At 38.3% G+C, this 26021-nt stretch overlaps 1 protein-coding gene and 1 long non-coding RNA gene across 2 annotated transcripts in view; one reads left to right on the forward strand and one right to left on the reverse strand.

The window, feature by feature from the left end:
• TOX (thymocyte selection associated high mobility group box) overlaps nucleotides 1-682 on the reverse strand; it is a 225010-nt gene extending 224328 nt beyond the window's left edge. The window contains exon 1 of the mRNA XM_061342956.1: nucleotides 190-682. Within this exon, the coding sequence (XP_061198940.1) occupies nucleotides 190-291 (102 nt within the window). The 5' untranslated portion in view covers nucleotides 292-682. The remainder of the gene's footprint in view (nucleotides 1-189) is intronic.
• Nucleotides 426-25076, forward strand: LOC133206737 (uncharacterized). The gene is made up of 3 exons (XR_009723859.1): nucleotides 426-635; nucleotides 11526-11585; nucleotides 24355-25076. It is a non-coding gene; the product is annotated as an uncharacterized LOC133206737 (long non-coding RNA).
• Nucleotides 25077-26021: the final 945 nt, after the last annotated feature.

Consider the following 26021-nt stretch of genomic DNA (forward strand, 5'->3'; position numbering starts at 1 on the left):
GTGTCCCGGCGGCGGGCGGCACCGCGCCCCCCGAACCCCCAGTTCCGGGGAGCGCCGCTGCCCTCCACCTCGGCGCTGAACTTGGAGCGCGGCTCGGCGGAGCGCAGCGTCCGTTCATGCACCGGCCGCGACAACAGCACGATCGACAGCACAGATAAAACACCTCGGACGACACAAAACACGAGTCACCTTGTTGCAGTAGTAGGGGTCCAGGCAGGGGGAAGGTCCCAAACAAGGCGTATCAGGAGCGGCGGCAGGCTGAGGAGGTGGCGAATAAAATCTTACGTCCATTTCACTAAAACATCAAGCAAACTCCTTTCCTTTTCTGTTTGTCGTTAATGTTGGTGAAAAAAGGGGTGTGTGTGTGTATGAATGTGTGTGTGTGAGTGAGGGGATGGGGGGGACACACAACAAGACTGAGAAGAATAAAAAAAACCCAGAGGTGCCTGACTTCAGTAGTCAAAGAAACACCTTCCCTGCCTCACATCCGTTTGTGGTTTGTAAAGAGAGAGAGAGGAGAGAGGGGAAGGGATAAAAAAAAAAAAAAAAAAAGAAAAAAAATCTTCCAAAAAAGCACCGGTCTGCAGATGTCTGCGAGAGAATCAACAAACCCTCCTTCTTCTACGGCAGGGCAGGTAACTTCGAGTACTTATTGTTTTCCCCACGCATCGGCACCGGGGCGCTAGCTCCGTGTGTGCCTCTCTTTATGGGAGTCTCGGAGTTGGTTCGCTTCTCCCTCCCTCCCTCCCTCTCGCTCACTCCCTGTGTTCTTTTCCCGGTTTTTGTTTTTGTTTGGATTTTTTTTAATTATTATTATTGTTGTTATTTATTTGGTTGGGTTTGTTGGAAGTGTATTTTGGTTGCCCTGCACCGCGAGGAGCCGGGAAGGAACTGGGGTGGAGGGGGGAAGCGGCAGCAGACCGGGACCCCTCTCACCCCGGGGGGAGCGGCGACGCAGCTCACCCGCGCTGGAATGGCCGCCCCGCGCCGCCGGGCTCTCTCCCCTCAGCACAGCACGGCTGGGCTCCCCGGGCGGCGGCAGGGGACACGGCGCGCTCCGCCGGAGGAGTCGCTGCTCCGAGTGTGCCTCACACAAAGGGGCCGGCGAGGGAAGAGCCATTTGCGGGCAGCGGGTACGGGGCTGGGAGCGGCGGAGAGGGGGCGCTCCCGCGCCCGCCATCCCGCCGCCGTCACCGCCCTCTCCTACCCGCCCGGCCCCCCGGCGCCGCCCGGCCCCCCGCCTGTTACTATGGAATCCCGCCGTGGCCTGCCGCTGCAGCGGTCTTGTCCCGGCCCGGGGTCGAGAGGAGGCAGCTGCGGAAGGGATGAGAGGGGTTCGGCCCGGGCCCGGAACTCCGCGATGGGTCTGCCACGGGCCCTCATTGTGGCCGTGGGCAGGGCCCCTGAGGTGCATCTGTGGGAGCGCCCGGCCGATCTCCACCCCGGCTTCCCAGGCAGTCTAGTGAGGTTGACCAGGGTCGAGCTGCAAGCAAGGCCCGCTGGGATAAGTGAGCCTTTCGTCTTCTGTCCCAGTAAAGTGGAAGCCATCACCCAGAGTTTGTGATGGTAGAAATAAAGTGTGATCCATGTGCATGCCTCAGAAACCACGAAGCAAGTGAAAAGGACCACCCATGGAATTCCTCATCAGCTGTGGTCTGCCTTGTTAACATGTAGCACTTGGGCTTGGCTGCGCCATGGGCAGTGCTGACACCAGGCACAGCCTTCCTCACAGCACCGTGGAATGGAGGAAGGAAACTTGAGATAGGCAAACTGAGAGGGGAGGAAGGGGAAGAGAACGGGGTAGAGAACATGAAGAGGAGCGCAGTTAGCTGCAAACAAGGGTGCTGACAAAGGGAAGTTGGAAGTCCAGTGGGATTCAGGAGAGGGATTGATGAGAAAAACAAGGTTTAGCATGAAAAAAACAAGGAAAGAAAGGGTGACTTCAAGACACCATGAGCAATCCTACTGGGTTTCCTGCTGGGTCCCTGGTAGTTTTAATTAGGACAGAAAGGATGGACAAGAAAAGATACAAAAAAACCCACTATACTGAGTTTAGATAATGCCCTACAGAGAAACTGTGTTATGAAAAGCAAGGAATTCCTTTCCCTCCAAATAAAAGCAAATTAGCAAGTGTCACACTAACCAGCTGACAACAGTTAACAGGAATGGTTACATTTGTCAAATGCTCATGAAAATATCCATCACAAAACAGCCAGAATCTGAAGAATTTTTAAGGAGATTTGTAATGCACATTGTCACACAAAATTGTCTTCAGTGAAAAAAAAAAATAAAAAAATCCAGAGTAAAGATTTCAAGGGGACTCAGTATTAAGGAGGCGCAAATCACAAATCTCAGGTGAAGAAATCTCTTTTTGTGAGGAGCTATAACCTGTAGCTCAGATATTTTTACGTTGTAAAGAGTCTTTCAGGATAGTGTTAAATGATGACTTTCCCCCATGTGTAACAACCTGCTTTCAGTAAAGCTTAATTATCTGGAAAAAAAATGCATAAGAAATGTAAACAAAACTCTAGAGAAAACAGGTTTGAAGCAGTATGCCTTTTTCAGGACTATTTGATCTCAAATATCTCTGAAGATCCTTGGTTGTCAGTTCAACACAATTTAAATCTGATGGCAGTAAATGTTTTCCTTAAACATGCAATTACAAAAGGACCTCAGTTGCTTTCTTTTTAATAATGTTTGTAACCCTTATGGCCTTGGAGAAAAGCTTGAAAACATGACCCAGAAAAAGATCCAGAAAGCAAAGGAAAAGATATTAACTTTTTTTTTTTTTTTTTAATCTCATGATTTTTTGACGCCTGACTCATTATTTTGCATGTTTGGGATTAGACACTTTGAAAGTTAAAAAAATCCTAAAAAAGACTTCCCTTTGCGAGAAATGTACTTGACGCTTGACAGATATATCACTGCTGCAAATGGCTGATATGTGGACCATAATTTGACAAAGTGAATGTGAGACAGATTGCAAGCTCTGTATTGAAAAGCTGCTGTTGAGAAACTTGTTATTCATAGACCGTAAATGAGTTTTCAGCCTGTTGTGGAGAAAGGTGGTAGGGGTACACTGATTCTGTAAGCATTGCTCTGGGAGAGCAGCATATGCAGGTGCACACAGGTGTATGCAGGTACAGTGATGCTAATGCAGGACCAGAGATGACTAGAACATCTGATGATAAAAAGTAGAGATTTGGCTTTTTATTTATGTGAAATACTACTATTGCCTTAAAAAAGGCTTCAACTTCTTAGGAGTCTGTCGGAGTTTACAACTATACCATTTGCTTTGCGCAGCACTTCAAGTTATTTTCAGTACTTAATGATGCAGGCCCTGAGAGGTTATAAATTTTTTTGCTGCTATTTACAGAGATGATTTAATCATTGAGATGGTAAAAACACCTGAGATTTGTGGCAGTTATCTGTACAGTTTGTAAAATTAAAAAGCTGTATATATTAATCTGGTAAGTGTTCTTTTGTTTTGTAAAGGATATTTTCTCTGGGGTTTTCAGAAAAATGCATTTGTGGAGACTGGATCTGAAAATGTTAATACTGTTGTAAGTTTTGCCTCTATGGACTGAGAAAGCAAGGCCCTTTCCAGGATAATTCAGTGGTATATCAAACTTGGCAACTTTAGCTCATGTAAGTGAATTTCTAGAAAAAAAAGTTGAAATAGATTAAAAAGCATGAATCAGTTTTCAGAAGCTTAAAAGAAGGAACATTTGTTCAGAAGGACACTGAGTTTTTTAAGCCATTCAACATACATTCAAGTGAATGTCTCTGAAATAGTCCTGAAAGAGATTCCTATACCAGCATATGAGATGAGTGTCATCGCCTTTCTCATATAAATAGGAACAAATGCCTTGGGAAACATGATCTGTATCTGCTGATACTAAAAAAGTAGTTATTCTTTTAAATGCTGTCTGCTGGAGTGAGACTACGTAGTATGAATATTCTCTGTGCAATAGAGAACTCAAATGGCATTCCTTGCCAAACAATGTTGTGGATGCACAAAGTTTACATAGCAGACTGGAGACCTAAGGATGTCATTAGATAGACAAACCATAAATGGATCAGCATCTCCTTTGAGCTGAAAATAGCTGGAGGTAGAGGCACGGGGGTAGTGGATGGGGGGAAGTATTGTACACCCTCAGTTCAGACTGTCACTCCTAGACCTGTCATTGGACGCACATTGCTGGCAGATCAGGCCTTCAGTCTGAAACACTACAGCCATTCACATATTCTTGTGGAAGCACTGCAACAGTAAGACCATCATACTTGCTTACAAACAAGTATGTCCAAGATCACAGATTATTTTCTTGTCTGACCTAATGGCTCACCCAGCTGCTCCGTCTAGTATATTGGGGGGCCATCAGCAGGCATAAATTGTGTACTCAGCCAAAGAGAGATAAAAGCTGTAGTTTCAAAAAGAATCTAGCCCAACATCTTCGTGTTTTAATCTCACACATCTATTCCAAGTTGTATTTGGGATCTCCAGACCAAGATGTCTGATCATCTATTACAAAGAGAAGATTTCTTGATTTCTAGAAAGAAGGAAATATGAGACTGTGATGACTGCTTGTTGTTTATTATACATAGGCACCACAAGACCCTTTTCATGAGGTTGGCTCTTCTTTAAAGAAAAGTTTTCTCTGAAGTATTTAAGAACAGCTGGATTTAAAAATCATTTAATTTCTTGTTTCGTGGGCTGTGCTCTAGGAGTCAAGAAGGCCAGATAAGCTAAAAGAGGAGCCTTGAGGTTTTGCTGAGAAAATGCCCCCTGCTGAAATTTTTGCTTTACTTACTGACACACAGAGCTATTTACCTTTCGGAACAAAGCTCAATGCTCATCAATTTCTAGAGAATAGTTAATTAAATAATAATAGGATGAAGGGTCTATCCCTATTGTGTGGATGTCCTGTTTCAATTTCTTAGACTGGGTATGACACTTGGATCTGGGAAGATGCAAAATATAATAAGATTATGAAATATTTTAAACAAAGTAATTAATCTAGTCTTTTCATCAGAATTAACTGAAATCCTTTAAGAAATTGATTCTTTTTAAGTGGTGCTGTCATTCTGGGTGTGCACACATAAATAAGCATAAATCATTGTATTTAAACAGAAACATTTGCAATTGGGTATCAAAACTTAATAGTGGCGTGTATGTTTCAGAGTATTTTAACAGTTTGTAATGCTACCTAATAGTGTGTCAAATAAGTGTTGTCAAACACATAATGAAAGAGGCAGCTATTTTATTATTTTAGCCACTGCTCCTGTCTTGTTTAATTCATTTGTGGTAAAAATGATGGCCCCCAAATTATCACACTTGCACGGAAATAAATTGTTCTCATTTCTGTAGGGAAGTAAAGAGCACTTCTAAATAGTTAAGGAAAGCCCCTGACTTCCCTGTGCTGCAAAGCAAAGAGAGAACCTGAGTATTGCCATATGTTCTTACTCCAAACAAATGATACGCCGCCAATTTAACAGATAGAGGAGGAATAGACACATGGGCTGAAGCTGAACTGTGTTTTGCATCTCACAAAAGGTTCTTAGGCACTCATCTGCCATTGCCTACAGTAGGAATTAAGCACACATCTCACAGAATCAAGATCTTAAATAACCATGAGAGAAATATAAAAATGTAAAATTCACCTTGCATATTTGCAGCTTCGATCCATTCCCATATGCTTCAAAGACACTGCCAGCTGGTTCAATTCACGTTACCAAATTTAATGTGGCCTTGCAGACATACAAAAGGTAGGCCAGTCTTGAAAGAAAACATTTAATCGGGCCTTAAAATCAAACTGTTTCTCATGTTCAGAGAAATAAAGGGAAACATGAAGTTCCTTTTTTCCTCTTCCTGAATTTCCTGTCTTATCAAGTGATTTTATATGATATACTGTCCACATGGTATGCAGGAAGGCTCAAAAATATATCACAGTATGGTGTGTGCTAGTTCTCAATTGCAAGATATACCCAAGTGTTAAGGTTGCCAATTTTCCGCTCTTCCACTTATCTTGTTAAATCAACCATGAAACATCTAGAAGTATAAAAGATCAAGAAGTTTTGGTTTCTTTTTTTTTTTTTTTTTCTGAAGCATACTATAGGACTGTACTGGGGTACAGAAACTTGGGGTTTTTTGAAGGAAATTGTGTTTTTAACAATTTATTTTGCAATTTAAAAAGCCTGTCTAAAGGCATTTTGGTTTTTCCTCCAAATAGTGAGGATCCATGAAAGTTATGTAAGTGTTACCTGAGGAGTGCATCATATACAGATGCCTGGAGAACAAATCTGTACAAATGTTTCATACTGTTAAAAATACTCATCTATATGTGCAGATAGTTTACAAATGTAAAAATGTCATGTTACTAGCTGAATGTGTTAGCTGAATAGTCAGGGAAAAGGAGACTGAACAGAGGGCTGGTCACAAGCAGAGACAGGTGACAACATGAGGACTAGTCTCTATCACCAGTTTTTCCATAGCATTGTAAAGGGGATTCTCATCTGCCAAGATAGATGTCAAGCAGATGATTAATCAGTTTTCAGTTCAGAACAATGTTGTCATCATTCTCCTTTGTGATAAAAACTCCCTAAAAGAGCTGAATTGCCCCTACATGAGCTCTTCTGGCATGAGGAGATCTTTACAGGCTAACTTAAAACTTCTTTTTTTCTATGCTCTGCTGTCTCATATGGCTCAGATGTCTTTTTCTAGAGAATAGTTTTCTTTGCCCTTTATATTCACGAGGTTTCTGTGAAGCAATACGTTGGATCTTTCTTAAAGCTCCAAGCAAGGTGGGTCTTTCATCAGAAGACTCCCACCCTATTATGTAAAAAAAAAAAAAAAATAAAGTAGTCCATGTACCTTGTTTTATGTGCTTTTAATTAGTACTTTAAGCCCAGAATTATAGATGCTAATAGAGACAGAGATCCAAACTGTATTCTGTCTGAGTACATATAAATACAGCAGAGTTCACACAGTAAAAATCTTTTTTCAGGGCTAGAAGATATTACAGCTTGTCTTTTGTTGCTGGGTTTCTTTTGGTTTTTTTTTTTTTCATTTTATTTTTTAACTAGAGAAAGTAAAAAGTGAAGCAGCATGCTTGAATTTAACCTACTTCCCTAGGGTCTTATGGTTATCACCAGAAAAGTACTACAAAAGGGGGACACGTGGCATTTGAAATGCAGAATGTCAGGACTGAGGCATAGTAAAACTATGTTGGGAGTTTCCATTAGAGCTTCCTGTTGTAGCAAATAAATCCAGTTCCATTCACACCTGGTATTCTGATACAGACACATCAGCCACATGTCATCTGTCATCAGTTTTTAGGGGGTGTGATAAATTGTTGGACTGCTGGCTTGAGAGCAAAATTTCCTTCTTTGCTGAGATTTCAGCATTTTTTTTGCTGGATCTCCAGGAACTTCAGACCACCTTTCTTTTAACTGCATGGTTCTTTTCTTAATGGAGCTGTCACCCTCAAATCTAATAAAAACTCTCTGTCATCCTTTTCTGGGCTTTCTAGTTTGACAGTTTCGTGTCATAGCTTTGTTCCACAATAAAAATAAAAAATCTCTAAGTGTTCAAGAAGTCCTTGGAAAACTGTAAGTGATAGAGTCAGCATTTACAGAACATATCACAACAGGTCTGACTGACCTTGGCAGCAATAGGATATCACCATCTCTCATGGATGAGCTATTCCTGAATGTCTGTCTTTTATACTGTATAAGGCAGAAATACCTTTTCTGGATCAAGGCTACTACTTTCTGCTTCTCTTACTCTTTAACAGAGATTGCTTATGATAGGGACAAGTTTAATATTATTTGTTTAAGGAATAAGCTTCATTTCTATTAATTCCTGAAATCCTGTCTTGTTCCATGGTACCTTAAGATAAAAATATATCAGGGGTGTTGTTTTAAAGTCTGATACTATTTGATTGAGGATTATTTGTTTGAGGATTTTGTATGTTTTACTTTTTATCACAGTCAAACTGCAAATATTAACATTTGTGCATGTCCTCCAGCTCATCTGCCTTTACTCTAGCTACCAGCATGTAATCAACATTGTTATCTTACTGGAATGGGCCTTGTTCTGGTTTGTTTTTTGTTTTGGGTTTTTTTTTTTTCAGTTTACAGGAGTACCAGTTGAAGGGAATAAATAGTCAGTATTAATTGTTCATCTTTAAAAACAGATGCTTCAGTAGCATGTGTAAGTACAGACGAATTGAACATGAATGTTAATCAGACTCTATGAAGCGTGTGGAGGGGAAGCCCCAAGACACATTTGAAATGATCAAGTCTCTAATAATTTGTTGAATGCATTTAGGTTTATAAGAGCTGCATAGAGACAGTTGCCTGGCTGCATAATGCGCTAACAATAATTAAGTAAAAACAATGAATAACTGGAAGTAAAAGAGTATAAGGAGAAACTCAAGACTTGTTCACAGTTGTAGAATGTAGAAAAAAATACCCATCTTCCTAAGACACCCTTCCCCCTCCCTGCAGTGGAATTTCCCTGCTTTGAAGTTATCTTGAGAAGACACGATTTGCAATTTGCCCAAGAGTTCAGCAGGCCCAAACTGCTGTACCACAGGGTAGGAGGTGGTTTCAAAGCTGAGAGCCCCTCTAGAAGAATGGTCTACAAGCATCTTTCTTTTGAATAAAGTGTGACCTCCACTGGTTGCTGTTGTATTCAGAAACAGCGGAAAAGTCCATCACAGAAGAAAGTGCCATGCTATTTTGTGGGACAAAATCTTAGTTCAGTGTCAAATGCAAGGTTCTTTTTTAGTTCACTGGAAAAATATGTAATGAGTATTTACATATGTATAAGTGGAACTGTATGGGGTGGGGAGAGAGCTGAAGCACGTGTTTGCGCTTACTGAGAGAGTTGTGCATGTCCCTACATCTGTCTGCCTGTCTCTCATTAACATGGGATTTAGCAGTTATGCATTAAAAAAATAAAAATAAAAATAGGCAGTTGCCGAGACTAACAATTACATACTTCTGGTTTATTTGTCTTGCTTTTATGTTTCAATAAGCATTAAAAAATTAAATTATAAAAAACTCAAACTGTCCAAGGCAGAATTTAACCTGGGCCCATGGAAAGAATGCAAACTGAAAGAACCTTGAAGGAGACAGTACCGTTAAGGAAAAATATACCATAAAGAAGAGGTTTAAGAAATCTGAGCACAAGTCATTTGTGCTACAATGGCTAGCTACACTGAAGAGAGTAAAGGGTAGGGAGACACAATATTTCTGAATTTTCATGTCTTTGTGGGTTTAAGTGAGACCCTTAACCTTATTTGAATATGGTATTTTTGTACTTTAATACATTTCATACAGAACATATAAAGAAGATTTAATAACTATCTCTTAGCTGTGGTTTATCTCTACCTCAGAGAAAGCCAAAATGAGTTTCTAGTGAAATGGCTGAAAGAGCATACACGGTAAGTCTTCTATAAAATTATTTCCAGTCTTGCAGATTTGTAAAAGATCTTTCAGAAAGATTCTGTCTTTCTATGTAGAATGTTAAAGATTGATTCTGTGCCCAAAATTTATAAAAGGAAATACAAATAACCTGTGGAAAGCTAGCTTGCCATCTTCTGCTTTTTAAAACCCCCAAGACTGCTTGCCATCATGTGGAGTTTGTGCTATTGTTTAACCCAAGTTTCTCCCTCAGAAAAGGAAATTCTGTTTGAATGAATTATGCATTTATGGTTGTAATGGCAATTAAATATCTTGAAAGGGACTAACCAAATCCCCAGGCTTCTGTGCCTTTTTGTTTTTCTCTTTCAGATGTGCGTCACAGATAAAGGACTAACTTTGTGAACACTCTTTTAGAGTAATAAGGACACAAAATTAACAATACTTATGTAATTAGTCAGCAGACACAAGTGTTCCAGGATAAGATCTGAAGTCACATTGCAGAAATATAACTCAAATACTTAATGCTGTTGTTGTCAACTATTAAAAATTGAAATGTTTCTGCAATATTTCAAATTCTCTGGATAGCTTTGCGTCACACTAAGAAGTTCTTGGGGAGTGGGATTGCATAAGGGCTGTTAACTAACTGCCCAGATGCAAGCTATTCCACTGGCACTATTTAAAGCAACAAGATCTGATGCCTGTGGGCATCTGTTTGCCCTGCTGCTCCAGCCTTTTGCCTGTCTTAGGGGGTATAAAGGCATGTCTTTGCTTTGTGCTGTCAAGGTTATACAAATCTTAATAGAAGCAGTTCACTAACACTCCAACACAAACATTTGAGCACACCAAACTTGACTGGCCGTCAAAAGTTATAAACTAGCGGTGTTAATGAACTCAATCTCATGGGATCACTATTGCTGAGAGTTGGGCTGTAGCATACTGTGATCTTCCAGTGGCCTCCCAAAGTGCTCTTCATGCACTCCCAACATGCTCTTCATGTGCACCCAAAAGGCGAAACAAATTTTCCCTTAACTTAGTGGGAAGAAACATGTAGATGAGCACAGGTTATCACACACAAAGTAAGGGGTATACTTCCATAGTGATTAGCACTGCTTGTAAGTCAGGAGTTACTGTGGGCACAACATGCAGGTGTAGCATATTATTGCTAGTTCTGCTTTGAATACATACTCAAATATCTACCTCTCCCATCTGGTGTTTCTGATTCAGGAAAAGCTCTGTATTTATTTGTCTTCCTTAAACAACCAAAATCAAGCATACAGGTCTGGTTTACCCTTTTGTTTGGTTCATTCAGGAGGTTTTTTGTTAGTAGCATAACAAAAGTGTGGTTTCACAGTCAGCTTCAGCAAATTTAAATTCATACTGATGCTGAAAATGGTGGTACTGCTCTCCTTTCCTGCTGCCTCCAGCTGCACCTTTCTGCTGTCTCCCTGAGGATGATGATGCTCATGGCTGCACGGTCAGCTGTGTCAGGGTGCATCTGAAAGGAGCTTCAGATGTCAGGTGGATCGTTTTGGGGTTTTTTGTTCCATCTGACTGTGGCAGCGTGAGAACTGATGGTGAAACAAGACTATTTACCTAGGTCTGAGGCAAGGAGCGTGGGGAGGGTGGAGAGAGTGGGTTAGAGGCTTGACTTGCTCTGTATTTGCCTTAGCTTAAGCCAATAATGAAACTGCATCTAGGAGTCCTCTTGCTAAACTTGGAGGTGAAACATGTTTCTTGTATCAAGGAAGACCAAACATAGGAAAAATTCCAGTGTTTGTGGTTGTTTTTTTAAAGACTTACTTTCTATAGATAATATCCTGAGGACTTGAAGCAGGGCCATCATACAGGAAAAATAAACAGGAGTGGATATTGAGCAAAACCAATGGTGAGAGCTACAGCTCAAGTAGATCCAATTACTGGTCATTAAAACATTATTGATGAGGAGAATGTTGAAAATAAACACACCAATTAGCAAAAAGGTGCACACTGTTTCTAAGCTTTGACCAGGATGAAAACTCATTGAAAAATTTGTTATTTCCTTTTTTTTTTCCCTCCATTTGATCCCATCCCTCTTCCCACATTTCCTACCTACCCAGTAGGAGCCATGAAACCAGTGGTACTGGAGATGTAGTGATTCTTCTGAGTTACATCGGCATGTGAGTTGGGAAGGGAGCATGGGGACCGTGAGGGGAAGGGAGGGGGAATGGGGGAAACAGATGGATCCTAGATTATGCTGCAGCTGAGATTGAAATAAAATTTCACCTTAAAATGGGGTGGCTGCTGCTTCTATGAAACTCTTGGGGATAATTCATCTGCCACTTGATAAATTGGCAGGGTTTCTTTCCAGGTCTCTCCTCTATTCTCCTTCATGTTTTGTATGTGTATACATGTGTGTGAGGTGTGTGAGGTATGTGTATGTAATTTTCAAGATGCCTGGCCCCCTTTTTCTCCTTGCCTAACTTCTGAAATAGTGTTGTCAGGATCATTCCAGCGTTTGGAGCCATATTCTTTCTGACAGAATATAACTCTTCTCCACAGTTTTTCTTTTTTATGGCCTGAAGTCAATGGGAATATTCAATGCAACCTGAGGTCAGGTTCTTGAATTTTAACAGAATTTCCCATGAGAACTAGAAGGATGAAAATTCCTTTAAGACAGGGAACAAAAAGTGGAACAGTAATATAAGGAGTAAAGACTTGTTACATGGCTTTAAAAAAGCAGTTTTGAAAAGGTTTCAGATTTGGGGGGGAATGAGCTTTATTTAATCTGTCCAGGAATTTAAAACCAGTCACTCTTTTGTCAGTCATTTGCGCAAAAGGATTGAACTGTCTCAGTAACTGTCTGTGCTAGCAGTCCTGAACTTCAGTAGGTCAGCTGCAAGAAGGTACATCAAGTTAAGTAATTTCAAAACTGTGTTGAAATATAACATATACAGTCATATGAATCTGTATGACATGGAAGGATTTTAAACTGCGGTGTAGCAATGGGCTATACAGGAATACAGACACTGATTTCTTCTTGAGTTCTTTAAAATGCAGAAAAAGGGTCAGTTATGAGCTGGACAGATTTGGCCAGCTCCTTTATAGCTGATCAATGTTACTACTTGATATCTTGGGAGACAGAGATTGTGAAGACTTTAGCCAACAAAGTATTTCATAATCCTGAAAGAAATGGTGCTGTTCATTTATTTTCTGCAAAGGAAGAGGTTTTATGCGTGTGCCCACCTCCACAGAGTGGAAATTCACAGGGACCTAGTTTTTATCTAGGCAAAGTTTTCCATATAGTAGTGGAAATTTTAGATCTCTTTAATATTAGTTGAGCTTTGACAAATTTGAATTCTCTTGTTCTACATATTTCTGATATCAGGAGTCTTGGGTTTTGCATTAGTGAAATAGGATGAGAATGAATGTTTTGCTATTTACAAGTTCTTTGAAGATGCAAGGTTCTGTATAGGTAGAAATCATCGCTTTTATATGGCTTTGAATGCACTAAAAAAGGTTTGCATTTTATTGGTGGTACAACTTTATGTTGATCAATGAAGAATCTAAATATTAAGTTTAGAGAAGAGTATTTTACTATATATGTTCCATTAAGAAAGACAAAACATGCTCTATTTGTGTAATATTTTAAGCTTTTGTACTTCCTCAAATGCCACCTGTCAAACTTTGTTGCCATCCTTAGTAATGGCTGCAAAGCGAGACATTTTCCAATTTTTCTACATTTGGAGGGGCTTACCATCCAATAACAATCCTATCTCATAAATGGTTTTAGGAAACAGGTTTTGAGCTGAAACATTGGCTAAGAATCATATTTTAACTATGATGTAGCATTGCAGGGAGTAAGAAAAACCCCGCAGAGTAAAACATGCCATTGGGAAAAAAAGTAGAAGAGCTGTCCCATGGTAAGATGAACTACAAAACCTCCAGCTTTCTAAATAATGACAAGTCCAATTACGTGTAAGCATTTTATGCAAAATCTACTCTCAGGATTATATTTACTGTATTGAAAGGGGCTCTGTATTTTGCCCCCCCCCTTCATTTTCTTGATCATTCATTTTTTAGTCTTTTCATAACAGTATCAATTCTTTTACATTCTGTTTTCAGCCTGCTTCATGTTCCCTTGTCTCACCTCTCCTTCCCTCTACCCCTCCTCCACACCCTTTCTCTCTTTCTCATATCATCTCAGAGCTGTTAGAAAAATACTGTCTTTTTGTGTGCAATATTCTTCAGCTCTAGCAATTTTCCATTTCACTTTTTTCTCGTTATACTTTTTTCATTTAATATTTGGGGAGAAAAATAATTTTGCTTAAAGGTGAGCCAAATACACCGTCACAATGTTTTGGCCCAAGTTAGTATTTTCAGATACAAAGTTTGTTTACAGTTTCCTATGCTTTCCATTTGACTGTTTAATTAAAAAAGGATGAGGGAAAAGAAGTTTTAGCTTTTACCATCAGCAGCAGGTGTATTTTTACAACTGCCACTGTTACTCATCCCTCGTCTAGCTCGCAGCAGCTTGGAAGCTCCACAGGCTTGCTTACACAACCTAGGTCTCATGACATGTGGAAAGACATTGGTCTGGATCTAAAATGGTCTCATGAGTATGGTTTAGGGGATGATGTGATTTGAGTGAGTTCTAAGGAGGGAAGGAAATTGATTTAAGTACTACAAAAAGTCGTTAGGGCAGTATGGTGTTGTGTGGGCAGGTGTGGTTATCTGAGCTGGCTAGGAAGTAGAATGCAAGTGATTCTAAGTAGAGTCCCCAGTTTTTGAAATCAGGGAAGCCTTCATCAACAGAGCGTCTTCTACTAGTAGAGGCTGTATTTTCAGAGTAAATGAAGACTGGAGGGAACAGTAAGCAGTTTTAATTTTACTACTGATTTGTGTATATTAGTATAGAGATCATCTCTTTGCATTTAATCCATAACTGTTCTGTTTTAGCTAAATACTTCTTTACAGTTTATATAAAAAGGCTGCGTAAAAGTGGACAGAAATGATGATACTGATCTTATGATATACAGAGCTGGCAAATACAAAGATACCACAGCATTTATGCACCATGGTGATAGATGCCTTAGAGATAAATACAAGAGAGGCAAACAGAATGAGTCAACGCCTTGCCCAATTTGCATAAAAATTTTCATAAAGTAACTTGCAGTGTTTGAGAAAGAAAATAAATATTTGGTGTTTAAGTTGCCATGGTGTTGTGGTAGTGAAAAAACCAACACTATGAACAAATAGAGCTACATCATGAGTTTACTAACCAGACACTGTCTTCTAAGTAACAAAGTGAATATGAAAAAATGCTTTAATTATGTGGAGGTGAAACGTGATACCAGCTAGTGTAATGGCAGGCTTTCCTATCCTTTTAGCTTATAAAGCAGATTTCAGCCACTGACTTCATGAAACTCTGAAGAGAATTTTGCAGCAAATGCTGTGAATTCCTGTATTTACTCTGATGAATGAGCCTTTCTCTTTATTGCGTTGGTCTTGGTGATAGAGCAGGTTTCATCAGCCTCTGAGAGAATTTTCAGCTTTTCCTTTCAGTTTGGATGAACATTTACCCAGTTTTACTAGCTTCTTTTTGAGTCAGAAGCATATTTTAATAGATCCTTCAACCCAAGGGTGATGAATGCTTCCCCTTGCATACTCCTCTAGACTAACATCTGGTTTCAGCAGACCACTTAAACATATGCCTAAGTGCATCCTTAAACATTTTGTTGGGCATATGCTTAAAGGACTACGGTAGGCACATTAAAGAGCAGGATATTCTTAAGTGCTTTTTTGAATAAGGGCCTAAATGGGAATGAAAAAAGAATTATGTGCCTTGTTTTAGTTGGGAGAATTGATTACGAAAGTATTTTTAATTTACTGATATTATCTTTTGTATTTATAGAACTTTAAAGATTGCAAAAAAATGCTTCACCTGAATTTTGCTCAATACATATATTTTAATAAATACAATTCCCCTTGGTAAGGTTTAGCTGCAGACATATTGATAAAAAAAGGAGTGCTTGGTTCCATTCAGACATATGCTAGAAAATGAGCTTGCAATACTGAAAAAAAAGTTTTAGGAGGGATAAAGAAAAAAGAAGATTGATAACTTCATGCTAACTTATTGGAAGGTGCATCAAGGTCCAAGAATTTTATGCCTTTGCTTATAGTGCAATTATTTTTGAATTGGTATTTTTTCTGTCATGCTTTTCTCTAATGGGTGAATTGCTAGGAAAGCAGAGTTCTGCATCATTGTATGGCAAGACTACTTGCTTTATTTGTAGTCCATTTACTGAGGACAAGGGTAAGAAATTTAAGGATAACTTAACATATCCACCCCTGTTATGAAATTGCTTGGTATTCTTTTAAGCTTCCATAGGAATCGTGAGGAAAACCTTAAGCAAATGACAGCAAAATTAAGCATCAGAATTACATTAGATTTACTCAAATGAGGGCTCAATGGAATAGGCACCTGGGTTTTTATTATTTTTTTTCTCTGTTTAACTTTTGCTGAAAACTCGCTGAAGAATGGTATATTTTGCCACTGTTTTTCCTTGCAGATAACTTTAAATAAAAGGAAACTGTCCCCCAAATGCATACTCATGCAGGCATTTGGAATGCAGTGAGTGTGTTTTCATTATGGTGGCAATTTCAGATGTGAACAACTATAGAGCAAAAAGTAGAAAAAATAAATAACATCTTTGGAGGTAAATTAAATTGCAGTACCCAAAGAACTGAGATCTGTCTTTCATAATTTGGACATGACAAAAAATGAAATAAAAGTAAAAGTTCAAACTAGATTCTCCACTGCTTTCAAATGCCTTTGTAAAAATGAAGTTGAAATGGAGTACAGGGACTGGCACAGCTTACAAATATTTTTCTCTTCATTTTCAACATGTAGTCATCAATGTGTACTCTGTGTAAAGATTTTGTCCACAATTCAAGAAGGCTTTATAAATGAAATTCAAAAAAAGCAATCATCTCTCTAAGTAGAAATGATCTTATCCAGGACAGTCATTTGCATAGGGTATATCAGTGTATGTGTGCACATCTATGTCTGTGGAGATGATTTAGGGAAGGGGTAGGGAAAAGACAATTCTGACAATATTATTTGTAAAGTATCTCTACCCATTCATTCCCTGAATGATGTTGCACCATCTAAAACACTAATTGGATTGCACAATTGCATGACTCTCCAGAGTATTGCATCTCAGCAATGAAATCCCCACAGAGTCATTTATCATGTCAAAGGGTAAGTGATATTTTTTGGGGTATTCATCTGGATAGATGAAAAAAAAAACACTGCAGTCTGGAAATTTATAGGTATGACCTGTGAATGAGTGATCTGCAAGATTATGCGCTGCATGTGGTGCAAATGGTAACATAAAAGGCATTTCAATATATAAATATTATATGTCCCTTTCTAAAATCAGGGTACTCATAGTTCTAGCCAGTCCTCAAATATCACTTCTGCTCCCATAATGGAGTATCACAAAGGAAGTAAAAAAACACATGGGTGAGTCCACCAAGTTGATTTTGCAAATAGGAGGATCCTGTTTTATTGGTCCATAGCAATCTGTGTTACAGGCAGGCCAGTCTGTCTTTGCTAATGCTGTAATGTGTTCATGTTCAGCAGTCTTCCTGGCTGAAGTTCACTAAAGATACCTCTGGGAGACCACCACTTTTTCTAAACGGTATGATTTTTCCAGAGAGGACTTCAGTCTTGAGTTTGCAAAAATCAGCACTTTTGATTGACTTTAAAATATGAACAGTGGAGTCCAATAGGAAGGGCCTTTCACTTCCAAAAGCATGTCAGGCTGGACTTGACAGACAGACTTTTAGGCCTAGTGCTGTAAGCACCTATCTTGCTTATCTTCAAAATGCCCTGCATCAGCTACAGGATAACGCTAGGAGCATTTGCATCCTGAGTTATCAATGTCAGTACAGAGACAGGAGAAATGCAATCTTAACCATGCATTAATGATGCAGAGTAGCATGGTCTCTTATGTCATGTCCAAGCACTACTGGAATTCACAAATTAAGTATTTTTTTCCTTACCTAATGTGTATAACCTAGCCGGGTAGTTGTTTCCGATCTACCAAGTATATGTCTATGTAGATTTTCCCCTCCAGCACTCCCAGTTCAAAAAGTTTCTTAACTAATGGTTTCTTGAGTATCCAAGGATGACGGACTGCTAAGGCTTAGTAGTAACTAGGTCCTTCTCCTTCAGAAAGGGAGGCTTAGATGTCTTTTGGGCTCAATTAGGTATTTAATTTTTTTTTTAATATATTTTTTTAATGAAGTGATGAATCCTGGATCTTTCCTGCTGCAGGTTGTAATCCCCCATGCTATCATTTGGTTTTCTGTGTCTTTCCAAAAGGGAAATTTTGGCAGGACAGGTGATAGAAAATACTCCTGCATCTGCCTATCTTTGAGAGAAAAAAAATGAGTGAGGAAAGACTCACTCCACTTTGTTTCATGAAAAAAAGTGCTTGGAAGAAGACTATGTTTTGACTCTTGGGTGGAAGGAGGTATGCTAACATGATACAATTGTGCAACTTTGAATAGTCTCTTCCCTTTGATATTTCCAATTTCTCCTATGTGCCATTCCTAGCTCTCCCCAGGACTTGTGAAATTTTGCTAAGTGGGATACCTGAAATTCTATTGAGTGGCACGCTCACTCCACCCCAAAAAAGAAATTTTATTATAGTAATTATAAAAATTATTATATAGTACATTAATGGCGTGAGGAAGGACTCAAATTGCTCTAAAATTTGAAATACAATGAGGTTCCTGAGTACCTTTGAAAACTAGGTCTGCAACCCTGAGTTTCACTGAAAAAAAAATAGAATTTTATATTATATTGAAAGCTAAGTTGTACAAGATAATAAAATTTTCATGCATTAGTTCAGTAGGTGTTCCAATTTTAACCTTTACCCACTCACTTCTTAGGGCAATTAGATCTTTAGTTTAGCTAGGGTGCTCTGGATTCACCACTGGATTTTATGAAGAAAAAAATGTCTTGTGAAAATAAAGAAATTCCTTGATGAAAGAATTTCAGGTGATTATTACCTCCAAGAACAGAGTTTCAAATTCATGTAAGAAAATCCTCAATGCCTGATTGATGGAATAAGGGAAAGGTTACAAATGTAACTTATATTTTTCCAAGCTGCTTATATTCTTTTCCTAACCTATATTCTTTCTTCAGACACAGGAGATTAAGTCTGGACTTTTTGCTTCATAAAGTATTCCTGCTTTTGTGTTATTGCTGCTTCTAAACAGGATGTCTCTTTCCTCATAAGATGGAGTTACACAGTTATATTTTATTATGCAAGCAAAGTGATTGTTTCTTTGCTCAGAGTTCCACTGACATCAGGAGGCTGTAGTGCCAAGGTGTAAAGTCTTCCTTCATACAGGGTAATTTGCAGGATTCAGCCTGAACTTACAGTTGAAATGCACTGTTTATTCTGAAATAACAGTATCAGTAATCTTTTAGCAGGGTATTACAGAAAGTGAACAGCGATATGTTCATGATATAGAGGAAATTGTACACTGTTATAGTTATTGATTAACATATTAGAACATGTACGTGGAAAACTCATGAACCAAAATGCAGAGTGTGTGCTGATACAGCAATTTTTTTGTAGGTGTGTTACTAACACTTGTGTTATTATGCAATTAACCAAATAATATTTGTAGAAATACCATATTTATTACTTACTGCTGCTAGATAATTTAAACAGCAATATCTAGCACCTTTTAATGTAAAACCAGTTGGGTAAGGTTAGAAGCCACTGGAGTGAGAACTGATATTTTTTTAAATGATCATGAGTATATTTACTGTTACTCTATTTTTTTCCCCTTTGTAATTTTTTTTAGCAGCAATATGGTATAATTCCCACTATCTGTGTTTCAGCAGTATATTTCAATAACACACAGTAGTGCTGCTACTGAAAAAAATTGCATACATTATAAAGTGCCACCCATGAGCACAATAGTGGCATGAGAACTTTGCATCACATATAAATATGCAAATAAACTACATACTCATTGGCAAAATGAAGTTATTTAGGGAATCGAATCTTTGATAAAGCTTTATTTTGTTTATTATAATAGGGGAAAATTAAATGAACGCTAACCTCCACAATGAATTAAATAATTGAATTCCAAATAATGATAAGCTTAAATTTTGCATACCTGATAAACATCTTATTTCTATATTCAGGCATAGTCATTAAATTTTTAAATAGCTTAGTAGTGAGTTCATTAATTGCACAAGTAGCATTACTGGCATGTTACTTGGCTAAAGCAGTCATCCTACCGTACCTTCAAAGTATTTTTGGTACATTGACCAAAACAGTAAGTTCTGATATTGCTTCCTCTTATTGTGATAGAATGCTGATAAATTTAAGTAGCATGTGTTTGCTAAGTATGGAGTATTATTTTTTAGTTTTGGTTTTGTTTTGGTGGTTTGGTTGTTTTTTTTTTAGAATAAAAGAAAAAATCTCTATTGAATGTGCAATGCAAGTAAGTGTTTTTCCAGTTCAGCTGTTTCTGCTGAATTGTAAACAATTGGGTTGTTTCAAGAGGAGAGTAGCATGGTCCGTAACTCTGACAGCTAGTAGTAGTTTAGTTTACTGCTTCTAACACCTGCCTTCTGGCTTAATATTGGAAGCAAGAAGCATGCAATTAAGTATGAGGAAATGAAAATAAATGACACTGTTCATTGCACATTACAAAGTGCCTGGCAGAAAGAATGCAGCTTGCCTGGACCTGGTGACCTCTGGGGAAAAAAAAGTCTCGTGCCTGGGAAAGCGCCAGTGAATCAGACACTGACCCTGGTTTTTTATCTGTTAACAAACGCTTTGATTTCCTTCTTAACAATTTCAAAGTTCTTTTTTTTTTTTTTTTTTTTGTAATTTTAATCAGCTTCTGAATAGTAGGGAGATATTAAAGTGAAATATGTACTGCATGTTTAGAGGCTACAGGACACCAAGTATGCAAGGATATTTTCTTAATCATTGCTCGAGAAAAGTTATTTGGATTACATGCCTAATTGGACTGATTTGAACTGATTATTAAATTCTAAGTTTTGTTATAGAGGTGAACAGGTTTTTAAAAGATTAATTCCATCTAAGCAGCAACATTGCAACTGAACGCAATATTACTACATATACAACTCAAACCCTGCCCTCACCACAGAATCTGAATGCTGAAAACTTTCATTTTAAAATGCCTGCTCTGTGAATGACATACCTTTTTTTCCACATATGGCTCATACAGTTGTTAGAACATTATAGTAATTGGTTTTAGTCATTTATCCTAAATTGTCTAAGCACCTTTACAAAGCTGAGTAAACATTATCTTGATATTACAGAATAGGAAGAAATTGCACCGTAGAGAAATCTGGTGTATTGCTCAGAATACACAGCACATCAGAGCAGTTGAAAGTGAGATACCAAATTGAGCAAGAAAATAAAGGGTTTAAGATAAATCATGTTATTGTGCTATAGAAGTAAAATTTATCTTTCTTAGATCCCAAATGACTCTACTTCATTAATTCAGCCAGAATTCTCTGATTTAGATGGTCACACATAAATGTTGGGGGAGCTTTCATAATGAAAGCAGAAGCAAGTAGACACTTTCATGTCTTCATGATCTGCTACAAAACTAGAACTCAGATAAGGTTTGCCAAAATCTGTAAACTTTGCAGTGAAACTAAACAGAGAGTATTAGACAACAGATAGAAATGCTGCCTAGATTTGGTGGGTTTTAATGATTTTGTCTTGAAGAAAGGAGCGTCTCGGTAACTTGGTAGGTATTGCTTTGAGTATTATTTTTTGTTACCCCATAACCCATAGTAAAACTCAAGGGTTCAGACTCAGGAGGAATTGAAACCTTATAAACATTCATCACAAAACCTCCAAACCAAAACCACCAACTTTCCCATTTATAGCTATATGCAAGTACATGAATTCTCTCTCTATATATAATATTACATGCACACTCTATAGAAGGATTTCTCTTCTTTTAACCCCATTGTAAGTAAGTTTCCCATGTTCCATGAAAGGTAGTCATCTCTATTGCACTTCACAGGACTTTTTTAGACACCAATAGAAAAAAAGGTATTTGGATGTCAGTCATTCAGTCTCTGATAGTTAAAAAGCATGTCTTTCCAGAGATGCTTTCTATCCATAGTCCTGAACAACATGAAATATGGTTGACAGCTATATTACCACACTGCAGATTGCAAAGCAATTCACATTCACACTTGTAAGTGCCTCTCCTTTCAAGACTTATAGATGTATGCCAAATTACTTGCATTGTGGTATATGGCCTTCTATATGTACTTTATAGAATAGGCTTCTGGTTTCCATTAAAATCAATGAAGTAGAGCCCAAAAGAGCTTTTCCGAAGTGTGTACTAGATGTCAGGCAAGGTTTATAATGAAATATTTCATGTATAATATGCATCTTCAACATACTACGGTGTTTATCTTTAAGATGGTATTTCCTGTACTTGGGATGGAAATTCCACTGCTAAATTTGTATGTTGGGTAGGGTTAAGTTCAGCTTTTTTTTTCTTTCCCGCTCATTAATGTCTCTGTAAAAGATGAATATATGATTTCATACTCTATTTAGGCAGTGTTTCTAAATGTAATGGAACAGCAGACATTTAAGGAGCCTAAAGTCCCGTGTTAACAAAATCATCGTTGTTATCTAGAACTAAATGGGAAAGACACAAGATATCCTCCAGTGCCAGTTTAACCAGACAAATTAGTGACTACACCATGTCATAAGGTCTCAGTCACAAAATTCACATCGTTCATTACAGCAGTTCTTTGTCTGAGAAGTTAAAATGGATAATCAGCAGAGTTGGTAAATTAGTTAATTAATTATTATTAACTATTAAAATATTAGTGTGATCTATGATAAATGAGGCAGACTGATAGATTTTTAAAATACAGAGCTATGACAAGCATTTTAGTGCCAAATCTAATTTCTGGGGAGAGGAGAGAAGAGACTGATGCTTTAAAAACATGTGAGTGAAGTATGAACTCCAGTGACTTTAGGGAGTCTTATGGAAGATTGACTTGAAGGCAGAGGACCATTTAAGAATGAGTGTGCAATGGTGGAGTGTACATTGCATCTATCAATTTATTTCTTTCTTTTATTCAATGACATTATTAAAGTTTCCCATAGGTCCAGGTTGCCTAGAAGAAAGCAGCAATACAGATTTTAAATTGCCTTGAAGTTCAGAGGACAAAAAAAAGAAATGCCTGGAAATCACTGTCACTGGCTGTTGTCAGTAAATGCAAAATTCCTTAAGTTTTGTTCTAGTTAAAAGGGTGTGTTTTACCAGAGTGGGGCAGGTACAGGCTGGGTTAGCAACTTGTGTTTCCATATCATTTTTCTAGCCCAGACCCTGTAAGTTGTATTCTCCAGAAAGTGAATGAATTCCATAAAGTGTTTCTTACTTTAATTGTAGCAGCTGTGAAAACTGTTCTGTGCCTCAAAGATGTTCTCTAAGATAGTGTTTTGTGGTTAGCAAACATCGCTGCATCCATTTATCAGAATAACTTGAAAGAAATTATAAGGAGCAGGCACCTAAATGTACTGGAGTAGTTGTATTTGATAATTCTCCATAAGTAAATTTAAAAATTAAGCAAACTAAAGCCTTTTAGAAGAATGTTGGACTAATTAGTCAGACAGAAAGTATGCTGGTTAATTTCAAAATACCAAAAAGAAATTTCTGGAGGTTAAATATAGTTTGTAAGAATTACTATACTGGGATGCACTTCCTCTTATCTCTGAAAATAGCCCATGAATGGTATGAGTAAGTTGTAGTGAACAGTGCGAGTATGGTGTAGTCTTTCATTTCATGTGCTCAGCAGTGGCTTTCTGGGAGCCCTAACCTCCATGAGTTCATCAAATCTCTTTCAACGTCTTAAAAATCAAGTGTGTCACAACAAGAAAGTTTGTCCACTGAAGTGGTGGAATGGAAAAACAAAATCTCACAAGTGAGAACTTTTTGTGCTTTTTTCTCCAAACTGTGAAGAATCAGCCATGATTACATAAGCCTGTTCTGCATCATTTTGGGAGCTCTAAACATCCTCAACCAAGGTGACAGAAATCAACCAAAGTACCCAAAATGCAGCTGTAAGCAGCATAAAATGAAACAAAAGGCAGAGAATCCAAACTTGCAAAAAAAGTTGCACTATCTTTTATCTTAAAATAACTGGTAAGATTAGAAAACAGTTTAAAGGGGTCAGTACTTCTTTAGCCAGGCTTTCACTTGCAGGCCAGCCAGATGCTGCAGATAAGGAAAATGTGCAAAAACTCAGATGCCTGAAGAGGTTTAGAACTTATATTAATGCAAGATGCATGGCTGAGGCTCTAGTAGATTACTTCATGATAGCAGCATGCAGAGAGAATAAATTTCAACTCAGTTCTACTGATAGTAAAGTTGATTTCTGCTCAGATTACTGAAGAAAGCATCTCCAGCATACAGAGAAAATTATGGCACAAAACTGGCTGCCACCTGCTGCAATCTTGAGATAAAATGTGGGTGCCAGGATATTGTTACCCAGATATTATTAGCTCATTGGTGGCTGACTGTAAATGTTCTCCAAGTGCACTCCTCTGGAGACTGCTAGTCAGATCTTCATCTGCTAACAAGAAAAGAAGATACGAATGTGAGGGAAACCGAATTCTCACTTAGAGTCTCTGTTGTCTCACGCAAGGATCTTCTGCAAGACTGTGGTAGGCTGCTTCTTTACTTTCTCTACTTTTGTTTTCTGCTGTTAGCACCAAAGAGTGCTGCATGTCAACAGCTGTGGTATATTAAAATCCATTGTTTCTTCTAAAAAGTTGAAAATGAGCTTATATACTTATACAACAGAAACATTGGAGATAGCTCTCTATATTTTTGGTTTAGCTTGAAGGTGGAGATCAAAGTTATGGCTGCTGGTCAAGTGCTTCAGAGTAATAGCAAGGCCAGCGTTTGGATGTGGCTGATAAAAGCTGAGGATGCTGAGATCTCTGCACAGTGCACACATAAGTATGGCCTAGTAGGACAGTGTGGATGAAAATATGAAGGCATGGATGCCCCCTTACAGGAAGTGTTCAAGGCCAGGTTGGATGTGGCTTTGAGCAACCTGGTTTAGTTGAAAGTGTTCCAGCCTGTGGCAGGGGGTTTGAAAGTAGATAATCTTTGAGGTCCCTCCCATCCCAAGCCATGCTATGATTCTATGTTTTTACAATTCTATGATGTGAAGTATACCTCAAAACATATCTTTCCTTTTCAGACCCAGAATTGTCAGGAAAGTGAAATATCTGCTATTGCCAAATGAGTGTACAACAGCTTGAAAAAAGGAGATGGTGATTTCCAGTGAAAAGAGGAAAGGAAGAGTCTCTTTGGAATACATAAAATATGATGCATTAGTGTAATATTGTCATTGAAGATCAAGTGTTATAATATTTTATATTTTTTTCATTGCTGTCCAATAAACATACAGCAATAGCAGGTGAATATATCAAATGTATGTATAATGTCTTCCCACTGTATCTAACTGTTCCATATATTACTGTTGCATCTTCTGAGATTAAGTAAACAGAACATAATGTACTCTACATAAATATAGCACTACTGAATCATAATAAAAATTTAAAAATATCTATTTACCATGAGAACTGTGTCAGAATCTCTCAGTGAAAATGTTGGTTGCTGAAATGGGAAGGTTTTTTTCTTTTTCCAGAAATGTACCAATTTCAACCAAACTTTGGTTTCAAGAAGGATTTTCTGGTTAAAACTGAAGAAAACTTGCATACCTAACCAGCCAATGGATATGCATGAACCAAGAGAACACAAAGGTCAGTTTGTTCTCTCTGCTTTACATGAGAGTCTTGAACCTGGATTTTCCACTAGGTAAATGCCCTCCCTCTTGCAGGTAGTTTCAGTTTCCCTACTGAATATGCTGCCATATGTTTACATGTGTGAGAAAGTGACCATTTGGAAGATGAAGCCTCAGATTGGTTCTAACACAGCAACCCAAGAACTTCAGGGGAGCAAAAGATGTTCATGTTCTTAGAAAACGTTTGCATATCTACAAAATTGTCATTAGAAAATAGAGATCTCTCAAATGTGAAGGTATCAAAAAAGACATAATTTCAAAGACATTAATGTATTCCTGAAATATTAATATTTCAATAGGTAAGCACTGCAGCAGTAAGCAACCTCCTTATTTACTGTAAGTGAAGTAACGGTGCATGCCAGAATTCACGCAGCAGAGAGAGAAATGTTGCCTGTGTTTGTAATCTGTGGAGACAGCAACAACTTATTATTATGGCCAAGAAAGGTATGAATTCAGTACTTTTCCAGACTTCAGGAAAACACAGCCCACTGAGCCAGCTGCAGGTGAGGACCATCCAGAGGCCAGCTGAGTGTCAGAGCCAGTTGCTAATCTACCAAAGTGACCACAAAGCTGCATGTGCTGAAGCCAACAGGAAACAGAAAAACATGAAGCCAAACTCTCACCACGTTCAATTCTTTGGCCTTGTATCTGTTTGCATCTCATTTCCCTCTCAGGCGATCTCCTGAAAGAT

This window comes from Neopsephotus bourkii, unplaced genomic scaffold (genome assembly GCF_033783945.1).
Source record: "Neopsephotus bourkii isolate Nb327-2 ecotype Australia unplaced genomic scaffold, CSIRO-AGI_Nbou_v1 NB_1820, whole genome shotgun sequence".
NCBI lineage: Eukaryota > Metazoa > Chordata > Aves > Psittaciformes > Psittacidae > Neopsephotus > Neopsephotus bourkii.